The sequence below is a fragment of the Eptesicus fuscus genome, chromosome 2, assembly GCF_027574615.1.
Source record: "Eptesicus fuscus isolate TK198812 chromosome 2, DD_ASM_mEF_20220401, whole genome shotgun sequence".
In the NCBI taxonomy this organism is placed as follows: Eukaryota; Metazoa; Chordata; class Mammalia; order Chiroptera; family Vespertilionidae; genus Eptesicus; species Eptesicus fuscus.
Genome location: NC_072474.1, coordinates 22,266,012 through 22,293,593, shown reverse-complemented (window position 1 = coordinate 22,293,593; position 27,582 = coordinate 22,266,012). Strand labels below are relative to the sequence as shown.

Sequence of the window (27,582 nt, the reverse complement as noted above, 5' to 3'; positions counted from 1 at the left end):
TTTATAGAGCTTCATTAAAGCCACTTTAATATAATGTCAGATATGTATCTACCATACAATTATGAGGCTTATATTTGAACTGATGATTTATAACTGATTATGAATTTGGCAATAATTACATATTTTAAAGTATCATTAAATTAGTCCAATCCCTGCTTTGATAATAGGCCAGTCAAAACTACTCAGATGTTGCCCTGGATGGGTGGTTCGGTTGGTTGCTAGTTTGATTCCTGGTCAGGACTCATACTTAGGTTGCGGGTTCCATCTCCGGTTGGGGTAAGTACAGGAGACAAATGATTCATGTTTCTCTCTCACATTGATGTTCCATTCTCTCTCTCTCTCTCTCTCACTCTCTCTCTCTCTCTCTCTCTCTCTCTCTCTCTCTCTCTCTCTCTCTTCTTTCCTCTCTCTCTAAAACAATCAATAAACATATCCTCTGGTGAGCATTGGGGAAAAAAAATCTATTCAGATGCTGACTGGTACACACACTTGAGTGATAGCCTTGGACTAGGCATTATACCACACTGACATTATTTTCTGTGTTATTTCATGTCCTCCTTTGATAAACATAAAAATCACAACCTTTTCTCATGACGATTCTGATACGACCCTTGCCGGCATGTGCCAGCTGTGCCTCAGCCCCAGTTAAGGATCATAATCTTGCGTTTCCATTAGCTCAGGTGGTACTTTTTGTAGTTTGTACTTTAAAATGTAAATTTTCTCTGTTTCTCAAATACCAAACTATAACATTATTTTTTTTTTTTTTTTTTTTTTTTTTTTGTCTACTCAGCCTGCTTTCCCCCCTAGCCCTGCAAGAAGTATCAACGTGCCTTACTGAGAATCAAATTTATATACTGGGGTGGTGGAGGGAGGGGTCAAAAAAAAAAAAAGAATGGACAACAGTGTGGCAATCGTGGGGGAAAGGAGGAGGTGGAAGAGGATATGTGGGTAAATGATAATGAAAAAATGTAAATTAAATAAAGAAAAATATTATCATGATTAAAATGAAAATTTAGATATTGATTCAAGTTGCCATTACTAATCTTGGACCCAGTTTTATAGTTTACAAGATTGACTCCACAAATCACATGGTTAGTGGATGATGCTAGGACTCTGGGGTATCACTTGGAATGCAGAAAGAGATCATCCTGTGGTTATAACTGCTTGACTGTCCTTTGATGATATTATCTCTGTATATCTCTCTGTCCTCTATCTGAAATCATTCCTTGGTACTATCTCCAGAAACTCACTCTCCGTGTACTACTTCATGTCAATTATACATGGTCATCATTTGCTTACATACATCTCTATTTAGACCATGCTCCATCCTCACAGCTTTTCAAAGATCTTCTGAGTCTTTAAAGTACAACCTCCTGAGTTTTATCGTTCAGTGCAGTTTCCTCCACTCCAGTTAGGAGTTCCTTTGTTCTTCCTACCTACACACATTATCTGTCTCCATATTTACATACTGCCAAGGAAACAATTTTATATGTCCTTCCTACTGTAATGCAAACATTTCTTGTATGGACCTTGATCTTGGTTGACCTTCATTAGACAAATTCAAAAGTTAATCCTCAATCTTTAAATGTATATCTCTTTCTTTTCCAGGCCTCACAAAATAAAAAGTTTAAATAATCTTCTAAAAGATTAATACAAAACACTTCCTAGTTCATAAAACAAGGAAAATGTAAGTAGCTAATTATAATCTAAATCCAATACATCAGAGAACTCTTTTCCCTAAGTGTCACAGGATGTAGGGGTGCAGAATACTTGCAAGCTATACAGTATAATGACAATAGAGGGGTAAGATTTCTATTTGGAGAGCTGCTTATTTATTGATGGTCCCAAATATGTATGGAAATCTAAATTTTCAAAATTTAAGTTATACTTACTGATGGAAAGGCTTAAAGTCTGCAGGAAAAGACATAGGAAAAGTTTTCGTTTTCGCTAAAACTAAAGTAAACATTAAAATGTTATTAGAAAATGTAATATAAGAAAGTCACTGAAATATTTTCAAAGTGACATATCAGGAAGAGAAAATAGCAAGTAGCTAAAACTAGTGAGGCAGTACCAAAAGCCAATAAGGAGAAAAATCTTCCTAAAAGTGATGGATGATTTAATCAGGACAACTAGAATTCAATCAGAAGAGAATACACACAGGTAGTAAAATATGTCAGACCAGACTTTGTAGAGCTAGAAAAAAATGGGTTATTGGATTCTTTAATAATAAATGGAATCCTCTAAGTATTAAAAGAAACTAGTCGGCTTTTCCAGTTATGTGCAAATGGCATTCATTAACAGTAGCACATTAGAATTCATTAAATATTTTTGATGCTGTAAGAGATTCTAAAATTTTCATGTGCCTTTGATTACACAAATTATATACTGTTTTCTCTGTCATTTTAAGTGGGTCATAGAATACCTGAGTTTGAATGATCCTTTATTATTAGCAGAATTTCAATAAATACTGCATATTTCATTGAGTTAGTCACAATTAAATAATACTGATATTCTATCATAAAAATATAATGCAACATAGTTCTATATATTTGAAAATACCTTCCTCTGATAAAGTCAACAGGAATCTGTAGGAAAGCACAAAGTAGATAATAATATATTACTTGAAGATTATTTTTGTTACTCTCATGGTTTATAGTCATAGTATTACTTCTTAGATTGATATAATATTATCCCATGTATTCCATGAAATAGCCTTTACCCCTTTCTGTCTCTGGTTAATTAATAAGACATTTTTCCATATGTACTCAATATGGGATAGTATTGATTGTGTTTTTCTTTTTTTTCATATAAACAACAATTTTTTATTATAAATATGTTCCAAGTTATAGCACAAATTATTTGGGTTTTTATTGATTAAGGTATTACAAATGTGGTTATCCACCCATTGCCCCACCCCCCACTCTCATTCCTGCCCTCACCCTCACCCTCTGTGGTCTGCATCCATTGGTTAGGCTTATATGCATGCATACAAGTCTCTTGGTTGATCTCTCCCCCCTACCCCCACCCTCTCCTACCTTCCCTCTGAGGTTTGAGCATCTGATCAATGTTTCTCTGTCTCTGGATCTGTTTTTGTTCATCAGTTTATGTTGTTCATTATAATCCACAAATGAGTGAGTGCCAATGTTATCACTGATATGGGTTTAATCTCCAACATTTACAGGGAACTCATACAACTTAACAAAAGGAAGATAAACAACCCAATCAAAAAATGGGCAATGGACCTAAATAGATACTTTTCGAAAGAAGACATAAGGAAGGCCAAGAGACATATGAAAACATGCTCAAAGTCACTAATCATCTGAGAGATGCAAATCAAAATGACAATGTGGTACCATCTCACACCTGTCAGAATGGCTATCATCAACAAATAAAAAAATATCACATGTGTTTTTCTTTTGACAATCTGTTTTTTATTCTCAGAAATACATACAATTTGAGTAGTGTTATGAACTAAAAAGGTATTTTAGACTGTCCTGGCAACTTGTTATGGTATTAACATACCTCATAACATACATCACTATATATTTGCTATAGGAATATTTGTTCTAGGTTAAAATTTTTAAATAGCAGATTTGGATGCACTGGAACACAATGTCTTCTAACCAGGATTTTGTATCTTCCTCTAATGAAAGATGCTGCTAGATCTGCCTGGTTTTTACACATTTTGAAAGGTGTCATGTAGAACTTGACCATACAATCTCCATTAACCTTCTTTGAAAGCTATTTTAAACTTGTTTCCAGTTAAAATGGGGATTACCCATTAGATTACTCTGAACTAATTTCCTACACATTTGTCTACTAATCCTCTTCTAGTATAATAGAATTTATCTAACAGAACAAGAAACAGAATTTATTTAACACAACAAGAAACAGAAATAGTTGTTAACTTTAGAAATATTGGTTCAGATCTTCTGAGGATTACACGTGAAGAGAATATGATCTGCAAAATTTTGGGTTTATCTTTTCATTCTGCCAAAAAAGGAGGCATAGATAAGAATCTTCAAGAAGGCTGTGGTTGACAGCCTGTTTATAGGACTGTATAGAAACTTACTGGAGCCATCAGGTTTCAGCTGACTGAGTGTACAGCTGAAAGCGTCTCACCACACCCTTACTTGACTTCTCAAGCTTTTGCATTACATTGCATGAGAAATCCTGCCTCTTGCATTTGTTGATGTTAATCATCCACAGCCCATGTGAGGTTTGGCCTTCACTCCTTAATAAAGGTTGCTGGAGTTGTGATAACTTATTAACATTTCTCAAGTTTAAGTAGTGTATATTTGTAATTGCGTTCATCTTAATTTTCCTTCCTAGCAATAATAAAATGTTTATAATAAATAAGCTCCATGGTATTTTTCTTATTGCAGAATAAAAGAAAAGACAAACTAGAAATAGAATTATGGTCTCTAATAAGAAAAAATTATAATATTTAAAGAAGCAAAGGAGACCTTCAGGGAGGAACCAGATTGCCAAGGAAATTCAGAAACTAGTGACAAAGAATAAAGGATGAAACCAGACTAACTGGTTACAAAACAAAACATGCTTATTGCAAAACTGGTGACATAAAGGACATATCAAGTATTCATTAAGACTTTTGGTGTGTGTTATGACTTACCATTCTTAATGTTGAGAATAAATTAGAGATTTTTTTTTACACAAAGTATATTAACATGAGACAAAAAAATCAGACAAACATTAAACATGAAACAAAATAAAACAGAAAAACATTAAATATCAGCCAGCTATCAGTATTCAGATCAACAGATGAAAAACTCAATTTTACCTACATGCTAGCCATGTAAATGTGGCACCATAATATATGCATGTGTCCTAAAAGATTTTTATTTATTGTGATATCTTTTTCACTTGCTGAATCAAATCAAAATCACAAGATATCTCAAACTTATTAGAATGGCTATTATAAAAAAGGCAAGTGAAACCAACAAATGGTGGTGAAGAGGTAGAATAAAGGGAGCCCTTGTTCACTGTTGACAGGAATGTAAATTGGTTCAGTCACTATAGAAAACAGTATGGGGGGTCCTCAAAATATTAAAAATGATCCAGAAATCTCACTTCTGAGTGATATCACTATCTCAGAGAGTTATCTGTACCCCTGCATTCATTGCAGCTACAGTCACAATAGCAAAGACATAGACATAACTTAAATGTCCATGGATAAAACAGATGAATGGATAAAACAAAATGTGATACAAATGTATTAATAAATGAATGAATATTATTTATCCATATAAAAAGAAGTATTTGCAATGACATGGATGAAACTTGAGGACATTATGGTAAGTGAAACATCAACGAATGACAAATAATGTTTAAACCCACTCAGGTGTGTAATCCCATATATCCTATATAATAAAGAGGTAATATGCAAATTGACCATCACTCCAACACACAAGATGGCCGCCCCCATGTGGTCAAAGATGGCCACCACAAGATGGCCAGCAGGGGAAGGCAGTTGTGGGCGATCAGGTCAGCAGGGGAGGGCAGGTAGGGGCAATTGGGCCAGCAGGGGAGCAGTTAGGCATCAATCAGGCTGGCAGGGGAGTGGTTAGGGGGTGATAAAGTTGGCAGGCAGAAGCAGTTAGGGGCAATCAGCCAGGCAGGCAGGCGAGCAGTTGGGAGCCAGCAGTCCTGGATTGTGAGAGGGATCCCAGATTGGAGAGGGTGCAGGCTGGGCTGAGGGACACACAGCCCCCCACCCCCATACACGAATTTTGTGCACTGGGCCTCTAGTCTAAAATAAATGGAATTCATAGGAATTGAAAGTATATTGGACATTGTCAGGGACTGAGGGGTGGGGGATATGAAGAGATACTGGTCAATGGGCACAAACTTCCAGTTTAAGAATAATGCATTATGGGTTTTCTGTGTATGCTTTTGGACTATAGCTAACAATACTATATAGTATATTGAAAGTCACTAATAGCTTAGATCTTAAATATTCCCACTATAACAATAACAACAAAATGATAAATATGTAAGGTGAAGGGTGCATTAATTAACCTTATTGTGGTAAACATTTCTCAATATATACTTGTATCAAATTATCACATTGTACAGCTTAAACTTGCATAATGTTATATGTCAATTATACATCAATAAAGTTGGAAAAAAATATCTAAAGTCAATATCCTAACTTTTCACCCTAAAAAAATTAGAACAAGTTAAATCTAAAGCAAGCAGAATTAAGTACATAATAAAGATTAGAGGGAAATTCATGGAATAGAGAATTTAAAAAAAGGATAGAAAAAGTCAGCAAAACCAAAAGGTGGTTCTTTGAATAATCAAAATCGACACACCTTTAGCTCAATTGCTCAAGAATAAAAGAGAAAAGACTCAAGTTAGTAATATCAAGAATGAAAAAGTGGACATTACTGCTAGCACCCTAATTAACTAGTTAATATTACTAATAAAGGAAAGAAAGCAAAGGGAACTCAGACATTGTAAGCATGGTCACCTAGGAAGCTTTATCAGGAAGCTATGGCTTCACACAGCATATTCCTCCCAGGGGATTAACACACTTCCCTTCTCACACCTGGTGGCATTGGATTGTTGTGGGGAGAGTGGCACAATAAAGTCAAAATGGTGCAGGGAAGGTGCTTGCCCGTCAGTCTAGCCTGGGAACAATGGATTGGCTAGGGGTGGACACCATCAGAAGCGTGGGAAATCTTGGAAAGTTAATTGGTTAGTTTAAATAAGGTCCTGGTGATCCCAGACAGATTTCCCTCTCTCTTGTTCTCTTGTTCTCAGTTGCTCCATGACGTGCACTTGTCCGTGCGTTCACTCATTCTCTCCCCACACCCATGTGGCCTATTGGCCATTCGGACTTTACACACAGGATGCTGGACTGGACTGGACTTTAATATGGAACAGAAATTCTGGGCAGCGGCCTTTATTCTGGACCTGCCAAAGACAAGATTGTATATCTTCCATGGCGAGATGAACAGTGATGGGACCTTGGAGGAGGACCCCTTTAATTTTACATCATCAGTAAGCTTTCCACTAAACCCCATCCTCCCATGGGGGCCTCAGGAAATTCATTTCCTCAAGTGCTGCTACTTTTGAGGCGGGGTTCAGGATCTGAAGGAGGGGCCGATGCACAAATAAAAATGCTAAACAAGAAATATGAATTTAGAAGGCATTGGGGGCCAGGGGGAGCCTCTTTCTTGAAGAGACACACTGACTTCTGGCCTGGTCCGCTATTTATTTATTTGAATACACATTTTCCCTTTAGCAATGCATACAGGCATATCAAAGGTAAAGTTTGGTAAACAGTAAAAGGATTATCAGGTTAGGGAATTGCCTCAAGCCACTGATATCTCAACACTCAGTGCTTAGCATCAACCCTGCTAATAATGTCCAAGGTCCATCAGACTTCAGCATTCCTTGGTGCACTGACAGTATTGGGGAGCAGAGGCTTCCTGCATTCAAGGCCCCCCAAGAACTCCACTTACACTGATAACATTGCTACCAACCGTAAGGGAATATTATGAACAACAGTTTGCCAACAAATTAGGTAACAAACAGATAAATTCCGAGAAAGATACAAAATATCAAATCTGGCTCCAAAAGAAGTAGAACATCTGAAGAGACTAATAACAAGTAAAAATATTGAGCATAACGAGTATCTGTTAGCCAAGTTTCAATTTAGGACAGGTCTTTGGAAATACTCAATGTGAATGTTGGAGGTGGGATGAAATGGGTAATTGTAATTACCTTCATAAAGATAAAACTGCATTTAGAATGTTTAAAAACCTCTCCAAAAGTTGGTGTAGATAAGGGTTGCAAACAGGTTTCATATCTGTACAGACATTAGTTCAGGTGCTAATGTCTGCCTAAAGTTCTACATTGTTGAGAGTGATTCTGAAATATTATCTTAAGATCTTAAATGAGGGAATGTTCTGTGAATTCCACATCTTTGTCATACACAAAGAACTAAAGTGGTACTGATACCATGGTAATTAGCTAGTTATTAGTAATAGGAAAGAAGCAAAGAGAAGGCCAGGCATTATAAGGATGGTCATTTGGGCAGCTTCACCAGGAAGCTGCAACTTTACACTCCCCAGGGAACCACAGTCTATTCCCTGCAGATCACCGGGGAAAGGCCTGGACAAAGAGGAGATGGGCACATGCACAGTGAAGTTGGGGTGGCGTAGAGAAGGTGTGTGCTGTCAGCCAAACCTCAGAAAAGAAATCACTGGCCCGAGGGGGTGAGGGCCAATGCAAGCCATGAAAATTTGGGAATACATAATCCCCCAGGCAAAGGGATTCTCTCTCTTGGCGCTCTTGGCTCTTATGTGGCTCTCTTGCATTGGCCTGTGTTCCCACCATAGCCATGCGGCCCTGAGGACCCCACATGCAATGGACTGATGGACTGCAACTGGGAACACAAACTAAGCTAGCCTGATGCTGGATTGGACTGTCCCCCAACATGGCGTGGAAACTCTGGATACTGGCTTTGATCTTAGCCCTGCTGAAAACGAAATGGGACTTTTTCCTTGGTGGGACAAAGGGAAATGGGACCTTGGAAGCTCAGGGGTTTAATTCCACAGAAATATAGATTTCTGCAATATCTCATTCTCCCATGTGAGTCTCCTAAAATCATTTTTTTTCTTGTGATATGACAAGAAGCCCACTTCCACCTGCAACAGGTGGGGAAACAGAGAACTCCCCACGGATAACAGTACTCTTTTGTGACTCCTGATTTGTTTGTTCATTGAGAGGGTAGCTAATATTAAACCAGTGTGTGCTGGGAAAAAGTGTGTGTGTGTGCAGGGGAGAAAACAAAACAGCAATTCAGTTCTTATGACTGTAGTAAGATGGAAGGTTAAACTTTTTCCACAAAGAAATCCTAATTCCTCTCCATGAAATTGAAATAGACAATTCTGTGGTAAAATGTATATGGCAAACTTAAATCATTTAGGCCACAATGATTTACCAGGGTTATTTCAGTAATCAACTCAATTTCACTTTGAACATATTATCTTAAATATATTTTAATTATTGGTTGCTTGCTATAATGTAAAGGAAAAAAAATACTTTTACAAAAATTTATTGGTTGACATTTAAGGCAAAACATCAAAGCCTAAGTTTATTATAATGACATCTTTTTTCTTTCTTAGTTCCAGGCACTAAGTCATCATGTATAATTGACTTTTCATTACCTTCATCTTCTCTCTATACTTTCTATGAGGTCAGCTCTTCAGAATAAGATTCAAATATGAGTAAAATGAAATAATGGAGCAGCACCAGTGAGATGGAGATGGATAAAGTCCTCTCCAGACTCACTCTGAATTACTGCTGGGTTCCCTTTCAATTCTGGGCGTCAAATTTCCACCGAAGGTATATACTAGTAGCTTCCATCAGGAGGGCAAAGCATTGATGTCAACAAGTAAGAAAAATAAACACTGCCAATTTGCACACATAACAATAAAGGAAAAAAGGAGACTATGATACCAGGGAGAGGTGGGGACTTGCTTCTTCCCAGAGAAGCAGGAGACACCCGTTTTTCTGTTGTGAAAGTCAATGACTTCTGCTCGGCTCCCAGGATTTTGTATATAATGAGAACTGGAGCTGCACGAAGTACCGTTTTAGGACGGTTTCCACATAGATTCATGACATGGTAACCTCACTAAGGATGCAGACAGAAAAAAAATCAACAGCAATGAAATGAAAATCAAATTTTGGCAAGAATACTCAGTTGTCTAACTTAATGTTAAATAGTGTCCCAGGTACTCTAATTTCTAATCTAATAATAGACAAATATGCAAATTGACCGCACCTTCGCTACACCTAAGCCACGCCCACCAGCCAAGCCACGCCCACCAACCAATCAGGATGAGTATGCAAATTGCCCCAACAAAGATGGCGGCTAATTTGCATATCAAGACAGCGTCCAAGGAAGCCAACAGCTGCAGAAGGGAGTAAAGCTTCGAAGAAGCAAGCAAGGGGGGGGGGGGGGGAAGGGCGGGGCGGAGGCGGGGCCGGGGGGAAGGAGAAGGGCGGGGCGGAGGCGGGGCCGGGGGGAAGGAGAAGGGCGGGGCGGAGGCGGGGCCAGGGGAAGGAGAAGGGCGGGGCGGAGGCGGGGCCGGGGGGAAGGAGAAGGGCGGGGCGGAGGCGGGGCCAGGGGAAGGAGAAGGGCGGGGCGGAGGCGGGGCCGGGGGGAAGGAGAAGGGCGGGGTGGAGGCGGGGCTGGGGGAGAAGGGCGGAGCGGAGGCGGGGCCAGGGGAAGGAGAAGGGCGGGGCGGAGGCGGGGCCGGGGGCGAAGGGAAACGCGGGTGGGCTGGAGGAGAAGGCGGGGCGGGTGACAAGGGCGGGGCAGAGGCGGGGCCGCGGGTGAAGGAAAACAAGGGAGGGCTGGAGGAGAAGGCGGGGCGGGCGGAGCGGAGGTGGGGCCGGGGGCAAAGGGAAACCCGGGCGGGCTGGAGGAGAAGGCGGGGCGAGGGACAAGGGCGGGGCGGAGGCGGGGGGGGGGAGAAGGGAAACGAAGGCGGGCTGAAGGAGAAGGTGAGGCGGGCGAACAAGGGAGGAACAGAGGCAGGGTAGAGTGCAGCAGGAAATCCTATTGCAGGATTTTTTCCTGCAACGGGAAAGCTAGTATAGGTAATGTTTCATAGAAGTTCAATATTCTTGGTTACCTACATATATTGAGAAGGAAGAAATGAACCTGCTGGGAGAGCAAGGATCTTGATCTCTATATATTTATATATAATTCTGAATATATATATATATATATATATATATATATATATTCTGAAAGAAAAAGAAAATTGAGTATTGACTTGGAGAAAACATGATTTCCCTCTCACCAGCTAAGTGACCATGAGAGAGCCATTCATTTGGCATCAAATTAGCAGAGTAGTTTGTTTATTGGGATCCAGTATTGTGACAAAATCAAAGTACTTATGGATGGCATCCATAACCTCCCCAGAGCATGGAACAGAGTGGACAAGAAGAGACTAACCAGACCTTTTGCACTTAGAACACTGAACCAAAACCTCCATTTGATCTAGGACTCTCTCCTCTCCTCTCCTCTCTTTCTTGCTCTTTTTTTTTTAAAATTATTTTTTTGGGGGGTGACATTGGTAAACATGAACAGATATTTCTTTCTCTCTTAAAAAAAAAATCTTTAGCCGAGGATATGTTTTTATTGATTTTTTTTTTTTTTCTAAAACGAATAAGGGGGAGAGAGACAGAAACATCGATGTGAGAGAGAAATATGGATTGCTTGTCTCAGGTCCAGCCGCTGACTGGGATCCAACTGGCAACCTAGGTATGTGTCCTCAGTAGAAATGAACCCAAACCTTTTGGTGTATGGGAGGGATGTTCCAACCAACTGAGCCACCCCGCCAGAGTCTCTCTCTCTCTCTCTCTCTCTCTCTCTCTCTCTCTCTCTCTCTCTCTCTCTCTCTCTCTCATAAAGTCATGTATTTTGAGCCAGGCACTGATCTCAATTCTTTAAGTCTGCAGTATTAACTCATTTAATCCAATACAACACCTATAAGGGAGTCATTACAATTCTCTCCATTTGATGGCTGGCGAACTGAAGTACCAATAGATTAAAGAAATTGCTGTCACATAACTGTTCAGTGGGGTAGGTGGCATTCCAGCCCAGTCTGGCTATAGAGTCTGTACTTTTAACCAGTATGCTTGGCTTTCTTTCTTTGCATGTATCCCGTTAACATGATGATAACTGCAAAATAAGATGTAAACTAATGAAAGGGGTGCGAAGGGTTAATGCTAAAGCACATCCGCGAGCTGGAAAACACACACACACACACACACACACACACACACACACACACACACGCACACACACACACACACACACAGAACCCCCCAAACAAAAACAAACCAGCTAGCAGAGCCGGTCACAGCCCCCGCAGGATAGTCAATGGGTCTCCTGTTTCTTTAAACTCTCGCTTTCGCTCCGGCTGACACTTTACAAAGCGGCGGTGGCGGCTGGACCGCGCTGCCCCGCGCCTCCTCCCTCCACCCGCCTTGGGGGTCTGGGGTTCGAAGGGGCTTCGCGGGGTCCCTAAGCAGACCCGCTCTGGTTCGCTTTCCTCACACACCGTCAGCTGCCACACAAGCCCTCCCGGGACAGGAGAACTCCGATTAACCCTTCTGCGTCCAGAAAGAACCTCCTCACGGCCACGATCCCCCGCAGCCTGCCACCACCACCCCCGCAATTCTCCCCCCGCCCCTCCCCCGCCCCCCAGTCTGGCGCGAAGGCGACCCGAGAGCCAGGCGGCGCGGGGGCCACTGGCCGGAGGGCAAGCCAGGTGCGGGGATGGCGCCCAGGCTGCATGGGGGTGCCGCCCGCCCCTCCCCTCCCGGCTCGGCCTCCTCGCCGCCTCTCCCCGCGCTCGGGGCCGCCGGCTGCGGGGGGCGAGCCGCGCTGGAGTTACCCTCTGACTCTCCCCTGCCTCGCTCCCCGGGCTTAACCTCTCGGCGACTCTTCCACCGGCTCCGAGGGAAGTGCAGCCATTGGGCAGGTCGGTGCTAGCTGCCGGTTTCGGGGAGGAAGGTGGGAGAGGCTGGAGGAGCGAGGGGGAGGGACGTGGGAGGAGGGTGGCGCGGCCGATCTGGCAAATTGCGAGCTGCCTTTCCTCCCCAAAGCTCGGAGCCGGGGCGCTGGAGAGCGCGGCCACGGCCGAGTCTCCTCCGCCGCCAAACTCCGGGGTTCGGCCGGGCTTGGGGCCACCTCCTCCTTAGCCGGGAGGAGCCCTCTCTCAATAGGTTTCAGCCAGATTTTTTTTTTCTACCCATTTCTTTGTTCTTCTTCCCTTCTTTAAAAAAAAAAAACAGTTTTGTTTTGTTTTTTTCCTCCCTGACTTTGGACCTAAGAGCGCTGCAGCCTGAGCCTCCCCGGGGCTCAGCTCTTGGGGGCTGCCCATCCCTCGGGCGGCGAGAAGGGACGCGCGCCGGGCGTCGGGCAGAGAGAAGAAGAAAAACTTGTCGGAGGGGTTTCGCCAGTCCGCCGGAACCCCCTTCCCGCAAACCCCAACACCTCCCGCGGCGGCCAACCCGAGACTGGGGAAAGTTCCTTCGGACCCGACTGCTCTCGTGCATTTGGAGGAGGCACCCGCGTCGGCTGTGGATCTGGATCTGTTTTGAACCCCGTGGAGCGCCTCACGGGGGCTCGGGAGGCACCCGGGTGGCGCTGCCGGCGCGGAGGCCGAGCTTGCGAGGCGCGGCTGCCGGGGGTCTCTCCTCCCCGCGGTGGTGGCCGTGCGCCCGGGGTGCGGGCTGCGAGTGTGGTGGCGAGTTGCGAAGAGAAAACCCGAGGTCCGGAGAGGACCGCGCTCCCCCCCGGTACGCCCTTTCCTCTTCCTGGCTCCCGGGAGTGAAATCCCAGCGAAATTTACAAAGGCCGCCCTGTGCCTGGGAGAACCGTCCACGGCGCGAAGCCCCGACCTCCCCAACCCCGCGGAGAGCCCGGGGCGCCGGGGCGGACTGGCGCGCAGCAGGAGCCGGAGGGAGGTCGCGGCGGCGGCGGCGGCGGCGGCGGCATGGCGAGGTTCCCGAGGGCCGACCTGGCTGCCGCGGGAGTTGTGTTACTTTGCCACTTTTTACTGGACCGGTTTCAGTTCGCCGAAGGGGAGCCTGGAAACCAGATCGGTGGTAAGATACGCTTTTCGAGAGCTTGTTGGTGTTGGGTGCAGCTGAAGACCTCTCGGACGCCTCCCTTCTCAGCCCACCCCCGCCTCCTCTGTGCTCTTGGGAAAGTTACTGCCGTTGCTTTTGGGGGTACACTTGGGCTCCCCAACTGGGGAGAATAGGGTTGGCTAGCGAAGGATGGAGGTGACCGTGGCTTTCAGGAGGGGTCGGGCTGGCTTCACCTGAGCGCCGGGGGGGTGGGGGGGTGGCACTGACTCCCCCAAGGCGCCCCGAGAGGACGCTGGTGTGAGAGCAAACCTCCTCCTGTGGACACCTCGCCCGGGAGCTGGCATCCCCGGGCTGTCGCAGCTCCTCCGGCTCCTCCTCCTTCCCCGCTGCCCGGGGAAACTGAAGGACCGCGTGATGGGGGCAGTGGGTGGGGGACTTGATGGCAGCCGGGATTGCCGGGCTCCAGTCAGCTGGAGGAAACGACCAGCGGCTGCCCCTTTCTCCCCCAGGCAACCCCCAGTTTAGCTGCCTTTCGCCGTCTGGGGCGCAGCGGGTGCTGGAAGTGGGGCAGGGCAGGCAGGGGTGGCGGGGCGCCGAGGAGCGTAGGAGGGGGCCACTGTAGGGCGGGCGGGCACGCCTCTGGGGACCAGCCCCTGGCCCCATTGTCCTCCGCCGGCCGGCTTTGCAGACGGGCCTGAACGTGCGGGGTTCCTCCGAGGGCCGTGCCTCTGCCCCCGCGCGCAGCCCCGGCCCCCGCCGCTTCCCGGTGCGGCGCCTCCCGCTCCAGCCGCAGCTCCAACCAGGTGCGCGTCCAGCCGGGAGCCGCGCCCCCGGGCGGGTGCGGAGCCGGGGGGCGGCCCTCGGTCGGCGCTGAGCCTGAGGTCCGCCCGCCTCCCGGGACCCTGCCTGCCCACTGCCCGCCCGTGCCTGTCCCCCCTTTCTGCCCCTCAGAAGGAAAGGGGAGAAACAGGCAGAGACAGACCTTGGCAGAAATTTGTGAACTCGGGGGGGACTTCAAGAGTAGGTGGAATAAGACAGAAAAAACAAAACATCTGGAAGGGGAAAAAAAAAAAAAAAAAAAAAAAAAGGAGACATTTCAGTTTACCATAATAAGATTTTGATTTGTTTTAATTCTGGGAGCGGAGGGAGGGGGCTGGGGGGGGGGAGGAGGGTGAGTGAGTCCTCAGAAAGTACAAAAGTGTCCGAAAATGTCAGACATGGAAGGGGCAGGTGGAAGAAGGCCGGGGAGGGCACCTGGGGACTCCAGGTGAGCGAATCTCGAAGGAGGGACTTGAATGAGATTTTATAAGCGGAAACCTAGGAGACAGACAGCCACAACGCTGTGTCTGCCCCGGGTGCACATTCTTGGAGAAAGTACAGATTCAGGATTGGAGGGGTGTCTGTGCGTGTATAGAGAGGGCGGGGACAACGTGATGATCACACTTTTAAAACTGAATAAAACGCAAATTTCCTGGAAGTTGATTTGTCTTGATCACATGCAATTTTTCTCCATACTCGGACATAGGTCGCTCTTCACTAGGTATTATTTAGATCAGTAGATCATACCTTCTGTTTATTTCTCTGATAACATTGATTAGACAAACACACAACAAAAAAGACTTACCCCTCCAGGAAGCAATACATTTATTTTAAAAGGTGCCAACAGTAATTTTCATGGGCTTTTCCATGGAATAAATAAATGCCTTTAAGCATGTAAGCAATTTAATTCATCTCAAAGGAGGTCAGAGTGGTGTGTGTGCCAAAATGCATCCCAAGTTATTTGAAAACTTATTTGGCACTGAAAGTAAATAACGCATTTACAGTAAAAAATAAAAGAAAACAAGTGTTTATTTTTTCTGAAAAATTTTCATTAAAAGTATAATACTGAGAAAATAATATATACAATGAATTTACTATTCTAAGTTCTTAAATTGAAGATGAAATTCATTTCACTCTAAAATTGATCAGGTAGTTAAAAGCCTTTGCTTTGGGAAATATAAAGTACTTAATTTGTTCAACATAAATGTGCAGGTGCGATAAACCAGCCCAATATTTTCTGGTGGAAAACTACTCTGAAAACCCATTTATTTATAGGATTGAGTAAAAAAAAAATAGTTTTAAATTTGTTGACAAATTTATTTGGAGACTTATTATAGATGGAAGTAGCTTCTTTTCTGGATATCAATTTACATATAGTTTTATGAAATAATCCTGGAATAAAATAGCCTACCGAATATATAAAATACAGCAATGAAATGGAAGAAAAAATACAGTTTCCTATTCCTATTAAAATAGTCTAACTAAACGTTCAACAGAGTAAATAACAAAGAGTCCAACAGTCTTGAAATTTGAAATGTAGCAATCAGGATTTTTATTACAGACATTTTGGCATTGGGCTGTAAAATCTGATTTCATAACAGGGATATTTTATTATGCATTACTTGAGTAATGCTGCAGTTGATTTTATTGCCACCAGAGGGCAGAAAAACTGCTATTTTCTTCTATTTCCATTCCCCAAATCTCTGATTAATGATCCTCAATATTTTGTTTTTCCTATGTGTAATATTTTTTGCTATTTCAGCTTTTATAAATGAGTGACAATTTTCTGTAATGAGAGCTTGTTATATTTTTTGTTTTCATTGAAATTAACTAAATATAAATTCATTCAACCTCCTACATGTAAAAAGACCTGCACTTTGAATACATCCTTATGGTGTAATAAGTGCAGTGGGAAAAACCAAATACCCTCTTTTGTTTTATTGCTGGAGATTGTTAAAAAGTTACTGTAGAATTCCCAAGAATATAGCTTTAAAATACCTCTCATTAAAAGGTCATTATTATATAATTCATTTAATTTAAGGATTGAATAAACTTTATGCATATCTGCACAGTCTTTGCTCATACTAAACTAAGTAGTCTATCTCAACACTAATACTTAGACTAAGTATTGGAATAATAAACCTCAAATCATATTATAATACATTCATTTTTGAAAAAACAATTTAGTAACAACGTCCAAGGAGAAAGATGTATTAATATCTTGAAAATTTCTAAAATTTAAGTGAGGAAAAAAGGCCTAAAATGTGTAGTTAGATTTTTACTTGATTATTACTCTCAAATGTAACTTAATGCAACAAGAAAGCTTATTATCACTACGCAGAGAGAACAAAACTAGTTTAGGACCCAAGGGGATTTTAACTTTTTAAACTTTCTAATATTGTTATGTTCTAGGAACAAGTAGTTCATTTTTAGTAGATTATTTACATTCATGTTCCTGTTTCTCCAGTTGGGTATTTTATTTGTCTGCTCTCATTGGAATTACAAAACTTAGTGTGAACCGTTACTGACTTGTGGAGTTTGTTATGAGAGGATCTCCAACTGCAGGAGACATGGATCAGGTAACCAGACAAATGACAGCCATTACTTGTGATTGCATACAAAATTTTTTAAAATATGAATTGTGAGAGGCTTTGTCCTTTAGAGAATACATGCAAGTTGAAGCCTGAGGTTGTGCAAGTTTGGACTGTGACGTCAGTGTGATCTAAAACATATATGTCAGGAATAAGGTTTTAGTTCGTGGATGTCTGCGTAGAGACTTTGAGTTAGTATATTTATAAAGATGAATGAATTGATCAACAACTGTGATCCTGAGATGGAAAGTCTTAGCCATTTCCTTTAAATACAGTCTCTTCACTGTGGCTTTCAAGACCGTGTCCTCTCAAACTACTTTTCCACCTCTCTCTCCTCTGTATGTTTTTTTAACACTCTAACCCCAGTGGTCGGCAAACTCTTTAGTCAACAGAGCCAAATATCAACAGTACAACGATTGAAATTTCTTTTGAGAGCCAAATTTTTTAAACTTAAACTTCTTCTAATGCCACTTCTTCAAAATAGACTCACCCAGGCCGTGGTATTTTGTGGAAGAGCCACACTCAAGGGGCCAAAGAGCCGCATGCGGCTCGCGAGCCGCAGTTTGCCGACCACTGCGTCTAACCAAATGTGGCTTCGTGATGTTCTCTGAGCATATATCTTGTGTTGCTATCTCTCTGCCATTCCTTCTGTTCTTCCTCCCTGATCCACCTCCATCCATCCAGCTTCTACCTTTCCCTTACAGGCTTCATAGAACGATGCGATGTTTTAGATCTCACAGAGAACTCTAAGCCTCCTTTAAGGCTCTTGTTTAGCTCTGCTTGATATTATAGGAGTATTTTTTCCTTCCTTTTCTGCATCTCTTTCATGCATTCTCATCGACCACATCACATGCTCTGAAAGTTACAGTCTACATAATTCACTTCTGAATTCCCTGGGGCATCTACCACCTAGACATGCAAAAACAGTTGTTGAACTGAGTGGGATTATAGTTCAAGCTAGATGGACTGTTGACTTGAAGGTCACCTTGGAAGGCATTTTCTTACCTCTATCACTTTTTCATCAGTAAGATGGAAATGAATATATAGATGGGCTTTACAGAATAATAGTTTAAAATGAGAGAATAGGATGCAGAGGTCTGCCCAACTGTTATAATGCATCTAGTAGATGATATATATTCACACTAAATTTTCTATTAATACATAGAACTTGGAAAAAGTTTATTTTACCATCCCACTATACTTCTGGTTTCTGACTCAACTTTCTCTCATGTTCTTAATCTAATACCTTAAAGTATGGTGTGTACATGTATGCATTTGTATATGAAAATGTATACTATATATAGCAGTGATAGTCTAATTTCAGTGGAGATGAACACTATTAAATAATTGTAGCATCCTGTGAAATGACTTTTGAACTGAACTGGACTTAGGCCTCATGCCATTAACATACACAGAAGGAGGCTTTAAAAACATAGTTTCATAAAACTTGTTATGGTAGTTGTTATGGGGGCATGGCGGGTGGAGTTTTGCAATGCTCAGCGCAGAGTCTGCTTCCTGAGTGGCAGAGAGAGAGGGAGAGGGAGGGGCAGGGAGAGAGAGACAGAATCTTGTGTTTTACTAACAGAAATAACAGATAATATACAGTTCTTCTGAACGGGTTTGTTTGTGTTTGTTTGTGTCTTCTGAACATTTTGGATAGTGCCCAGATGTGTTACCTTTTACATCCCGGTTTCTTGAAAGCTCAGAGCATAATTAGTGGCCCTCCTCCAACAAGTATTTGAACCTTCTGGGCTACATTTTGTGTACTAGCTTCCCTGGGTTTTCATCTTATCTTTCTTTCTCTCATTTATCTTTGTCCAGCTTTTCTCACTGAAAATCTTGTCAATTTGTACAAGAGACAGGAAAGAAGTAAGATGCCTTTAGGGTATTTAGGTATGAGAAATAAGTAAATAAAAGGTAATGGCTATCCTACATAATAAAAAGGTAATATGCAAATTGCATCACTCTGCTACGCCCACGATTGGGCCAGCTGGAGGTGCGGGGGGCGGGACTCAGGGTGGCCGATTGGCTGGCGGTAGGAGCGGGGGGCGGGGACTCACGAGTCCCCGCCCCCCGCTCCTATGCTGGCCTAAATGGCTGGCGCTGCCGAAGGACCCATGGGGCTGGCGGAAGACGCTGGTGGCGGAACTCGGGGTGGCCGATTGCATGGCTGCTGGCACCAGTTTTCCGCCAGCAGCAGTTTTCCTCTGGCCACCCACCGATCGGAGCTCCTCACGACCGGAGTTCCTCTGGGGGGGGGCGATCATGCTGGCTGGAGGCGCTCTGATTGGCGGGTGGCCAGAGGAAAACTGCTGTTGGCGGAAAACTGGTGCCGGCAGCCAGGTGAAGGAAAAGTCTATTGCACGAAACTTCGTGCAACGGGCTTCTAGTAATACATAAAGTTATATATTACTAAGTTGCTCTTCAGCTTTCCTTTAATCTAACTAATTCCAGTCCTTGCCTTTCTTTCTGAGCACATGTTCTCAAAGCTTTAATTACCTCGTACTGCTCTCTGAGAAGTCTTTTTTCTTCACTAAGGTTCACACAGGATGTTTTTCCTCACCATCCCCAGACAATGATGCTGTTCATCTGAGGAAGTTCGGCAGAATGACAGACTAAATAGTGATGCTTTTGTGAAGACAGTTTCTCTCAATATTTACTGAGTCATATATTTCCTGGCCCAATGAACAGAATGATATCTGAGGAAAGAATAGAATATATTATATTCTATGCTGTGTTGTAGCAAGACTTTGAACCCATTTCATATTCTTTGGATTGTTTTTATTTTGCCCTCTTTAGTTAAAAAGGTGGTGAGCTATGGACTGATGGTCCAGATTTGGGCATTTCAATAGAATTAGAAGTCTTGTCAGGCACCTGTTTGGAATTAGTTTAGCCTATTAAAGATTGCAGATCTGAACATGGGGTCAGAAACCGTGTGACCTTCCTTGAAATCCAGACTTTTAATCCCTTTCTCCAGAGGCCATCCAAAGGGATCTAAGCACTAGCAGCTCCTTTTCCCCTGAAAATTGAAATCAGCTGGCTGCATTGTTTCTGCTTCGGGCGTTGTAGTAGAGAGTGGCCTGTGATTTTGTCAAGAGAGGATCATAAAGGCCAGGATGCAGAATGACTTCCACTTGACTTTTCTGGACTCATTAATAAGTTCCTCCCTCTTCTCCACCTATTATTTTTCACTCGTTAATTGGAAATTTGTCCTAGAATCCATATTGCTTAAAATCTCATCCTGTAGATAAATTACTTAGCTCACTGAGGCTTGGAGAATAGAGAGAGAATATGAAGAATTTGCCCAGTAGATAAAACTTCATAAGAATCAAATATTTAAAGTGAATTTTCTACATATTCCTTGGAGTGTTCAGTGATAGAAGTCTAAATAAGGTGATTTTTTAAAAAACACATGATGTTTGTGCCCCCTGGTATATTTAGATTAGGATAATATATTCTTCAGTCCAGTTGGGATGTGGAATATTCAACATGCAACGATGGTTTTTGGGTAGTTGCTCCCATCTTCTTCTCACTGAAACCATAATCTGACATCCAATAAAATATTTATTTACCTAAGCCCTAAAAAGGGAGTAAGGTAGGCAGGGTTTATAATTATAGATGATGAAAATCACAAATAATAATGATTTTTCAAGATGTAAAATAGTCTTGAAGGTTCATTTCAGGTATAGTTCATGCTGAATCTATCTATACTAATAAAAGAGTAATATGCTAATTAGACTGTGAGACCTTCCGGTCGTCCTTCTGGACAAAGCCATGGTGGCGGGGCCAAGGTAGAGGCGATTAGGGGCAATCAGGCTGGCAGGGGAGTGGAGTTAGGGGAATCAGGCTGGCAGGGGAGGGTAGTTGGGGGTGATCGGGCCGGCAGGGGAAGGCAGTTGGGAGCAATTAGGCAGGCAGGCAGAGGCAGTTAGGGTTGATCAGGCAGGCAGGCAGAGAGGTTAGGGATGATCAGGCAGGCAGGCAGAGGGGTTAGGGGCAATCAGGCAGGCAGACAGGCAGAGGCAGTTAGGGGCAATCAGGCAGGTGAGCAGTTAGGAGCCAGAGGTCCCAGATTGCAAGAGGGATGTCCGACTGCCGGTTTAAGCTCTGATCCCACAGGGATCGGGCCTAAACTGGCAGTCAGACATCCCCCAAGGAGTCCCCGATTGGAGAGGGTGCAGACTGGGATGGTGGACCCGCCCCCCATGCATGGATTTTGTGCACCAGGCCACTAGTTATATATGTTTGCTTAATTATTTCCAAGGGAGGAACTTAGACTGTAACTACCATTGACCCAATGAAACTGATTATTGAACTGGTGTATATTTTTTCATTTGTTTGGTCAAAAGAATCACTTACCTTTTTGCAGGTAGAGCTGGGAGCAAGTCCATTGTTGCATTGGACTTATTTTAGCTGTCCCTCTCCTTTTTCTGCTATTTACTTCAATGCATTGAGAAAGGTCTATACATAAATTGCATTAATGTAATCTGCATTCTAAAATACTCATAAAAAGTGAGTGTGAGATGGTATTTAGTATACTGAATCACATTCTCAGTGACTATGGGATCTTGCATTTAAATCAATCCTGTCCTGAATTTTTGATTAAAAAGTAATCTCTTAATTATTTTGCTAGTCCATACTTATGTTTAAAATTAGCTAAAGTTGCTAATTTACATGATATTTTGGATCTATTTTTAGGATTTTTTAATTGCAATTATTTACAGTGTGATAATATTCTAAGAAGCAAAAACTGAACTAAAAGACATTATCGTGGTGTATTTGAATTTTTTCTTTGGTTCTTGTTTGGAGTGGGAATAAAAAGGGTCATTTGAGTTTTTTGTCACTCAACGAAAGTTCAAAGAATATTTAAACATCTATCTGAAAACTCTGGATACCCTGTAAAAGTAAAGTTGACTTGTAAGGGTAAAAATTGCCATTTTACATTTTAGTTTGATTGAAAGCATTCTTGCTATATTACAGAGATATAACTTTATGTGTTATATCATATGTTTAACATCAGAGGATAGTACATATCTTGCATAATGTACATGTCTATGTGTTTTGATTCATAATTGGGATTTAAAAATTTTAAATATTCTTAAAATGTTTATTTCTTTTAATCAAATTAAATGAAATTTATGAAAACTTTTTATTTGACATGAAGTATGTATAAAACTATTTCCTGTGTCAGAATATTGTGGTAGCATTTGTTAATATACTAAGACTAGTAAAATACTGATGATTATGTTACAAAACAATTTTGATTGAGGCTGAGTTGTGTAATGTTCACATCACTTGCTGTTTTGTACGCGTGTATTACGTGTGCTTGTGTTGGCACTACTTTTTCCACAATGGATTTATCCAACCTTCCATCAGTGAGAAATTAGTACTGTTTTGCACACTGGTGCTATGCCTATCCTTGCATATGTTTCTTCCTATGCAGGGGTGACTCAGCTTCTAGTTAGAGGTGGAATTCACAAGTTATTGGGCTTGTGGATGTTCTATAAAAGATAAATCCTGGGATAAGTCCTGCTAGATCTTCCAAGATTAAGTACTTCAAAGATAAAGAGGGGGTATTTAAAACCCTGATAATTATCATTTTATGGATATCACAGTTTTACTTACTTTGCTTCATAATGAGTCTTTATATCTGGTGGCAAACACTTCCTCCTTATTCTTGATCTTCAGAAGTGTCCTAGCTATTCTAGAAGTCTCTTTGCTTTTCTGTATCTATTTTAGAATAAACTTTTCAGCTTTTGCTCAAAAAAAAAAAAAATCTGTTGGACTTTCTATTGAAGTCACATTAAATCTCAGAGTCATTTGGTAAAGATTTCAATTTCCTAATGGAAACGATGTAATTTTTTTCTACATCCGAACAAGTGCCACAGTGCCTCTTCACAAATTGTTAATAGTGGCTGGTTGGCAGTGACCTTTTTCGGTTGATACATGTTCCAAGATTGGGGGTTAGTGATGTTTCCCGGTTCATATCATGAAGTTAACCATACATCTAATTGTTTCTTATGAAATACAGGGAGAAATCATTGGTTAATTAAAAGGAACAACTCAACTTCTTAAGAATTACCACAAATGAGGGGTGAGTCCTAGGCAAATACTACGTGGAAACGATGATTTTTTTACAGTTTCCCTTGACTAGCACTGCAGTTCAGAGCAAGACTTTAAGTTTGCTGCTTTAGGAGAAATAGTCCGGTGAGAATGGCAAAATCCCCCGGATTTAGGATTCTTCCATGAGAGATTTACCTGAAAGAGCATACACTACAGATTGCTACCATTTAAAGATAGTAGACTCATGAATTTCTTTAGACTCCAGGCATTTATAAATTAGTGGTTTATAATTCGCTTGATTTGAAAGTCCTAACTTCACACCCATCTCAGCACAGTTTATCCCTGGCTATTGCTCTGAACTCAGGCATGCTGATCTGGGTATTTTTTTAATCGCGAGTAGATGGACAAGCCAGGCAGTCTGTTTTATTTCTTTGTTATTTAGCCTTCATTATCTTTTAAACATCTGTTGTTAATTTCAGATATTTTTAAAAATAAGCACGATTCAAAGTCATTCTGCAGATGACAGTCTGGTCTGGACATTGCAAAACAGCTTCATGTGGGAAGCCAAATTTGTGCAATCTCCGTTTTGTCAAGCTGTTTGTAGAAGAGAGGTTTGTAAGCCAGGCCCAGCCAAAAAGAAGATGCCTTTTCTAAAACCAAGCACTGATGTTTGACTTTAGACAGCTTTTCTCCATCCCCCAAGTCCCCTACCTCAGCTCTGGCAGGCTGTCATCCTTTCTAACCTAGTTTACTCAGTAGCTTCCCACCTTGCCTCCAAAATTGTCCTGCTGGAATCCATTCTTCTTTCCACTGCCTGAAAGATCTTTTGCAAATGCAAATAGGGCTGCGTTATTCCAACTGCCCCTGGTTTACCTCTCTAGGCTTAAATTCCTCACATCATCCCTCTTACTCTCCCAGGTTTCCCACACACTCTCCCTTCTAAAACTGCACAAACCATTTGCTCTTCTTGCAGCACGCTTTCCTCTTTTTTTTTTTTTTTTTTTTGGCTATTTGCCCTTTGGGTCAAAGCTCCAACTTGATTTTTGGCACATCATGTCATTTCTTAGTGTTTCTCTGCCAACTCCAAGTCTGAGATGAGTGCCTCACCAAAGTGCATACTACACTCCTTGTCGTATCACTTATCATCAATACCGTAATTAGTCATGTGTGTACTTGCAATTAGTCCTAATCTGCCCAAGGTTAGAGGCCATATGTGACTGATCATCATTGTATCACTAGCTCCAACTATAGGGAAACCCTTTAGAAAATTTGTTGAACGAAGAAGCAATCTTGTTAGTGTTCGACTTGTATGATGCTGCTATATTTGCTCACATTTGTTTGTACCTTATTTCTACGTATTTCTTAGGGCAAAATTCAAAATCATAATTTCTTTAACAAGACACCTCAGATTTTCACATCAATGACAAAAACATATAAACAAGCAGGTTGACTTCTGAGTAAGGGAATTTGTCATATGCATTTGTGAAGAATTCACTTACAAATGATGGTTTAGAAATAATCAAGTCATTTATTAAGCTACCAAGAATAGAAGAAATGATAATTTAATGATTTATAATGCAACAACTCGAATGGTCTGGTAAAATATTAAAATTGCTTAATTTCTAGGGAGACTTTCATAGTTAATTTACCATTCATTTAATTAATGAATTAAAATTCATTACCACTCTGGAGAGAATTCCATAGTTAAAAAGGATATATGGATAAACAATCAATGAAATAGAAATTAGAGTTGGAACCATACAATTTGTGTAAACAACTTCCTCAGTATCTCAAGGCTAAAGATGCAAACTTGGAAATACTCCTTAAGATTACATACTTAAAAGATTTCCAGATACAAATCATTGGACAGCCTTTTAAGCCTGTTTCCCCCCCCCCAATAAGAGTCTAAAAGATCTCAACACTGCACTCAGTGATGTGAATTGACTCTTTTCAAGGTCTAAAATGTGATCCACTTGTTGAAGTTCACATCAGTTTTGGTCAGCATTCTTTATGGACTCAACAACTTGTATTGGTTACTCTCCAAGCACATTTCCCTCCCTTTTGTTTTTCTTTATTGTTTTTCTGGAAACATTCTCCAAAGTTCTTCCTCTATTCCATACTCATTTTATGGTGTGAACCTCTGATATTTTTCTGCCCACTATCTCTGACCACCTTCTGATGATGATAGCAATATTTCATCATTTGGGAATGCCCGCTCTCAGACTCTCTGCTGTTCTCCTGGGCCTTCTATCAGAGTGTAGTGCTTCCCCAGACAGTTCAACTTGTGTTCCAAAGGTGGCTACTCATAATAACCCTTTGCCTTGGACCTCAGGCCACTTAGTCCTTCCCCAGATGTTGCATATATATTCTAGAAGAGAAAGGGTGTTTATTTTATTTTTTAAGTTTTTCTAGGAGTTGCTGTATTAGAAAGATATAAATCTAAAGCCATCTATAGGCAGTTTTAGACTTCCTAATAGTATAAACCAGAAAATTCCAGGGTTGACTTGAGATTTATTACTTGCCACTGTAAGAGTCTTTTATACTTTGCCACTGTAAATACGTCAAAGTTTTAATTATATTGCTATTTGAACAATTATTTGATTGAGGATTATTTTCCCCACTAAATTGTAAACTCTGTGAGGGTAGGATTCATGTTTGTCATACTTTCTTCCTTTTCTTTTTTTTTTTTCACTTATCATAATGCTTGGCATATAGAAGACATTCAGTAAATAATTGTTAAATGAATTTTCTGCATAAGTTCATTGGTTGGAGTGTCATGTTAGTGACCACCAACATAATTCAAATTTCAGACATCAGGTGACATTCATCAATAGAGTCAAAAGTAATAGAATCTTCCCTGCTAAATGTGAAATGCTCAGGAACCTCTGGATTGTTAAAGACTAATTTATTTCTTATTTTAACATTTCTTTTCTTTCATTTACTGATGAAATCTTAGGACAGCTAGCTGGCTTGCATTTATTTATACATATATTGCTTACCTTTTCAGATAAGTTCACTAAAACACTTTATAATCAGAGCCCCATCCAAGAAAGTTAACTTGTCACCCAAGTGAATTGTGTTATCTCTTAAGGTAGTTTATTTGCCCTCAGAAGCAAGTATGAATGAGGTCAAAGTATTATATTCTTGCTTCAAAGTAGATGACTCAGCAGAATTTTGTGTCCTGTCCTCAGCTCAGGCAGAGAAAAGAAAACTGTGTCTGGGAGTTTTGTCTCATTTTACATCACATGGGTTTACTAATAAATAAAATCTTTGCGTGTTCTTTTAATGCATGTTTTATTGGAATAATGTTCTTCAGATCCAAGTCTTGCCCTAGGCTATGGCTGAGTGAGGGGGAGGATTCTGGAAAAGAGCAATGCTTTGCATTCCACAACCTAGTCATGCAAGTCAAAGCCTGTTGGAGGTGCAGTCTGCAAACCATATGCCTGTTCGCATGACCATAGAAGCATTAAGTCTTAATTTTTCCTAGACCTACAACAGTACCTGTGCACCTGATTACTAAACCGACCTGGAGGGAGGAAGGTCTGTAGGAGGAAAAGCAGATCATGAGGATTGCTGAGGAGGGGGTCATCTGGGAATTTAGTAAGAATGTTTTAGATGGAGAAATGGTGGCCAGTTAGTACCAGATTTCTCTGAGACAGGTGATGAATGGGAGAGGAGAGAGTAGTGACATGAATGAAACTACAGTCTTTTAAAAAGCATGCCTGAGAAAGAAATGGGAGAGGAAGTAACCAAAGGGGACCATATGGGCAAGAGAGGGTTTTTCTAGAATTGGAGATCTGAGCCTGCCTGTAGGTACGGGGGAAGCAGCCAGTAGATGCATAGGCAGATTGAGAATATAACTAGGATGTAAATGCATTAAACTATTTTAGAATTGTCTTTGGGAAGATGATCTAAGCTCTCCCAAAATTCAACCTGATTTGAGCAACTCTTTATTATATCACATGTAAGAAAATTGCTGTGACATCTAATAAAAATTTAATTAAGGCTTAGATGAAATCACATTTATGAAATCCCACTTATGAATCATTACATCCATGAAATATCTCAAATAAAATAGTTTATTAGAAAGATAATTTTATCTTAAGAAGTAGCAGCAGGAAAAATGGATGTTTCATTTATTTTATCAGTTAAGTCTAGGTTACCAAATGGATATAACATGATAAGTAATAGCTGCCTTAGAAAAAAAGAGTATTTAAATTATTTGCTATGTTTCAGGCATTTTTTATTTTAAGCCAACATCATACCTTGAAGAAGAAGGAGTAATGGCTTCATTACTTTTTTTTTTTTTTTTTACTAATAGGGAGACAAGGAATTAAAATAACAAACTGAGGAAAAGATGTTGTTTTTCTTCACTGTACTTAATTTTAATGACTGTTTTCAAGATGAGTTTTTATAGTGATTAAAACAGTGTCTAGCACTTAGTAGGTCTCAATAAATATTT

At 41.4% G+C, this 27,582-nt stretch overlaps 1 protein-coding gene across 1 annotated transcript in view; it reads left to right on the top strand.

Moving 5' to 3' along the window:
• Positions 1-12,328: 12,328 nt before the first annotated feature.
• The window catches only part of LOC129151087 (uncharacterized), a 78,258-nt gene continuing 63,004 nt past the window's right edge, over positions 12,329-27,582 (top strand). Inside the window, exons 1-2 of the mRNA XM_054724803.1 lie at positions 12,329-12,516; positions 12,658-13,662. Of these exons, the coding sequence (XP_054580778.1) occupies positions 12,329-12,516; positions 12,658-13,662 (1,193 nt within the window). The remainder of the gene's footprint in view (positions 12,517-12,657; positions 13,663-27,582) is intronic.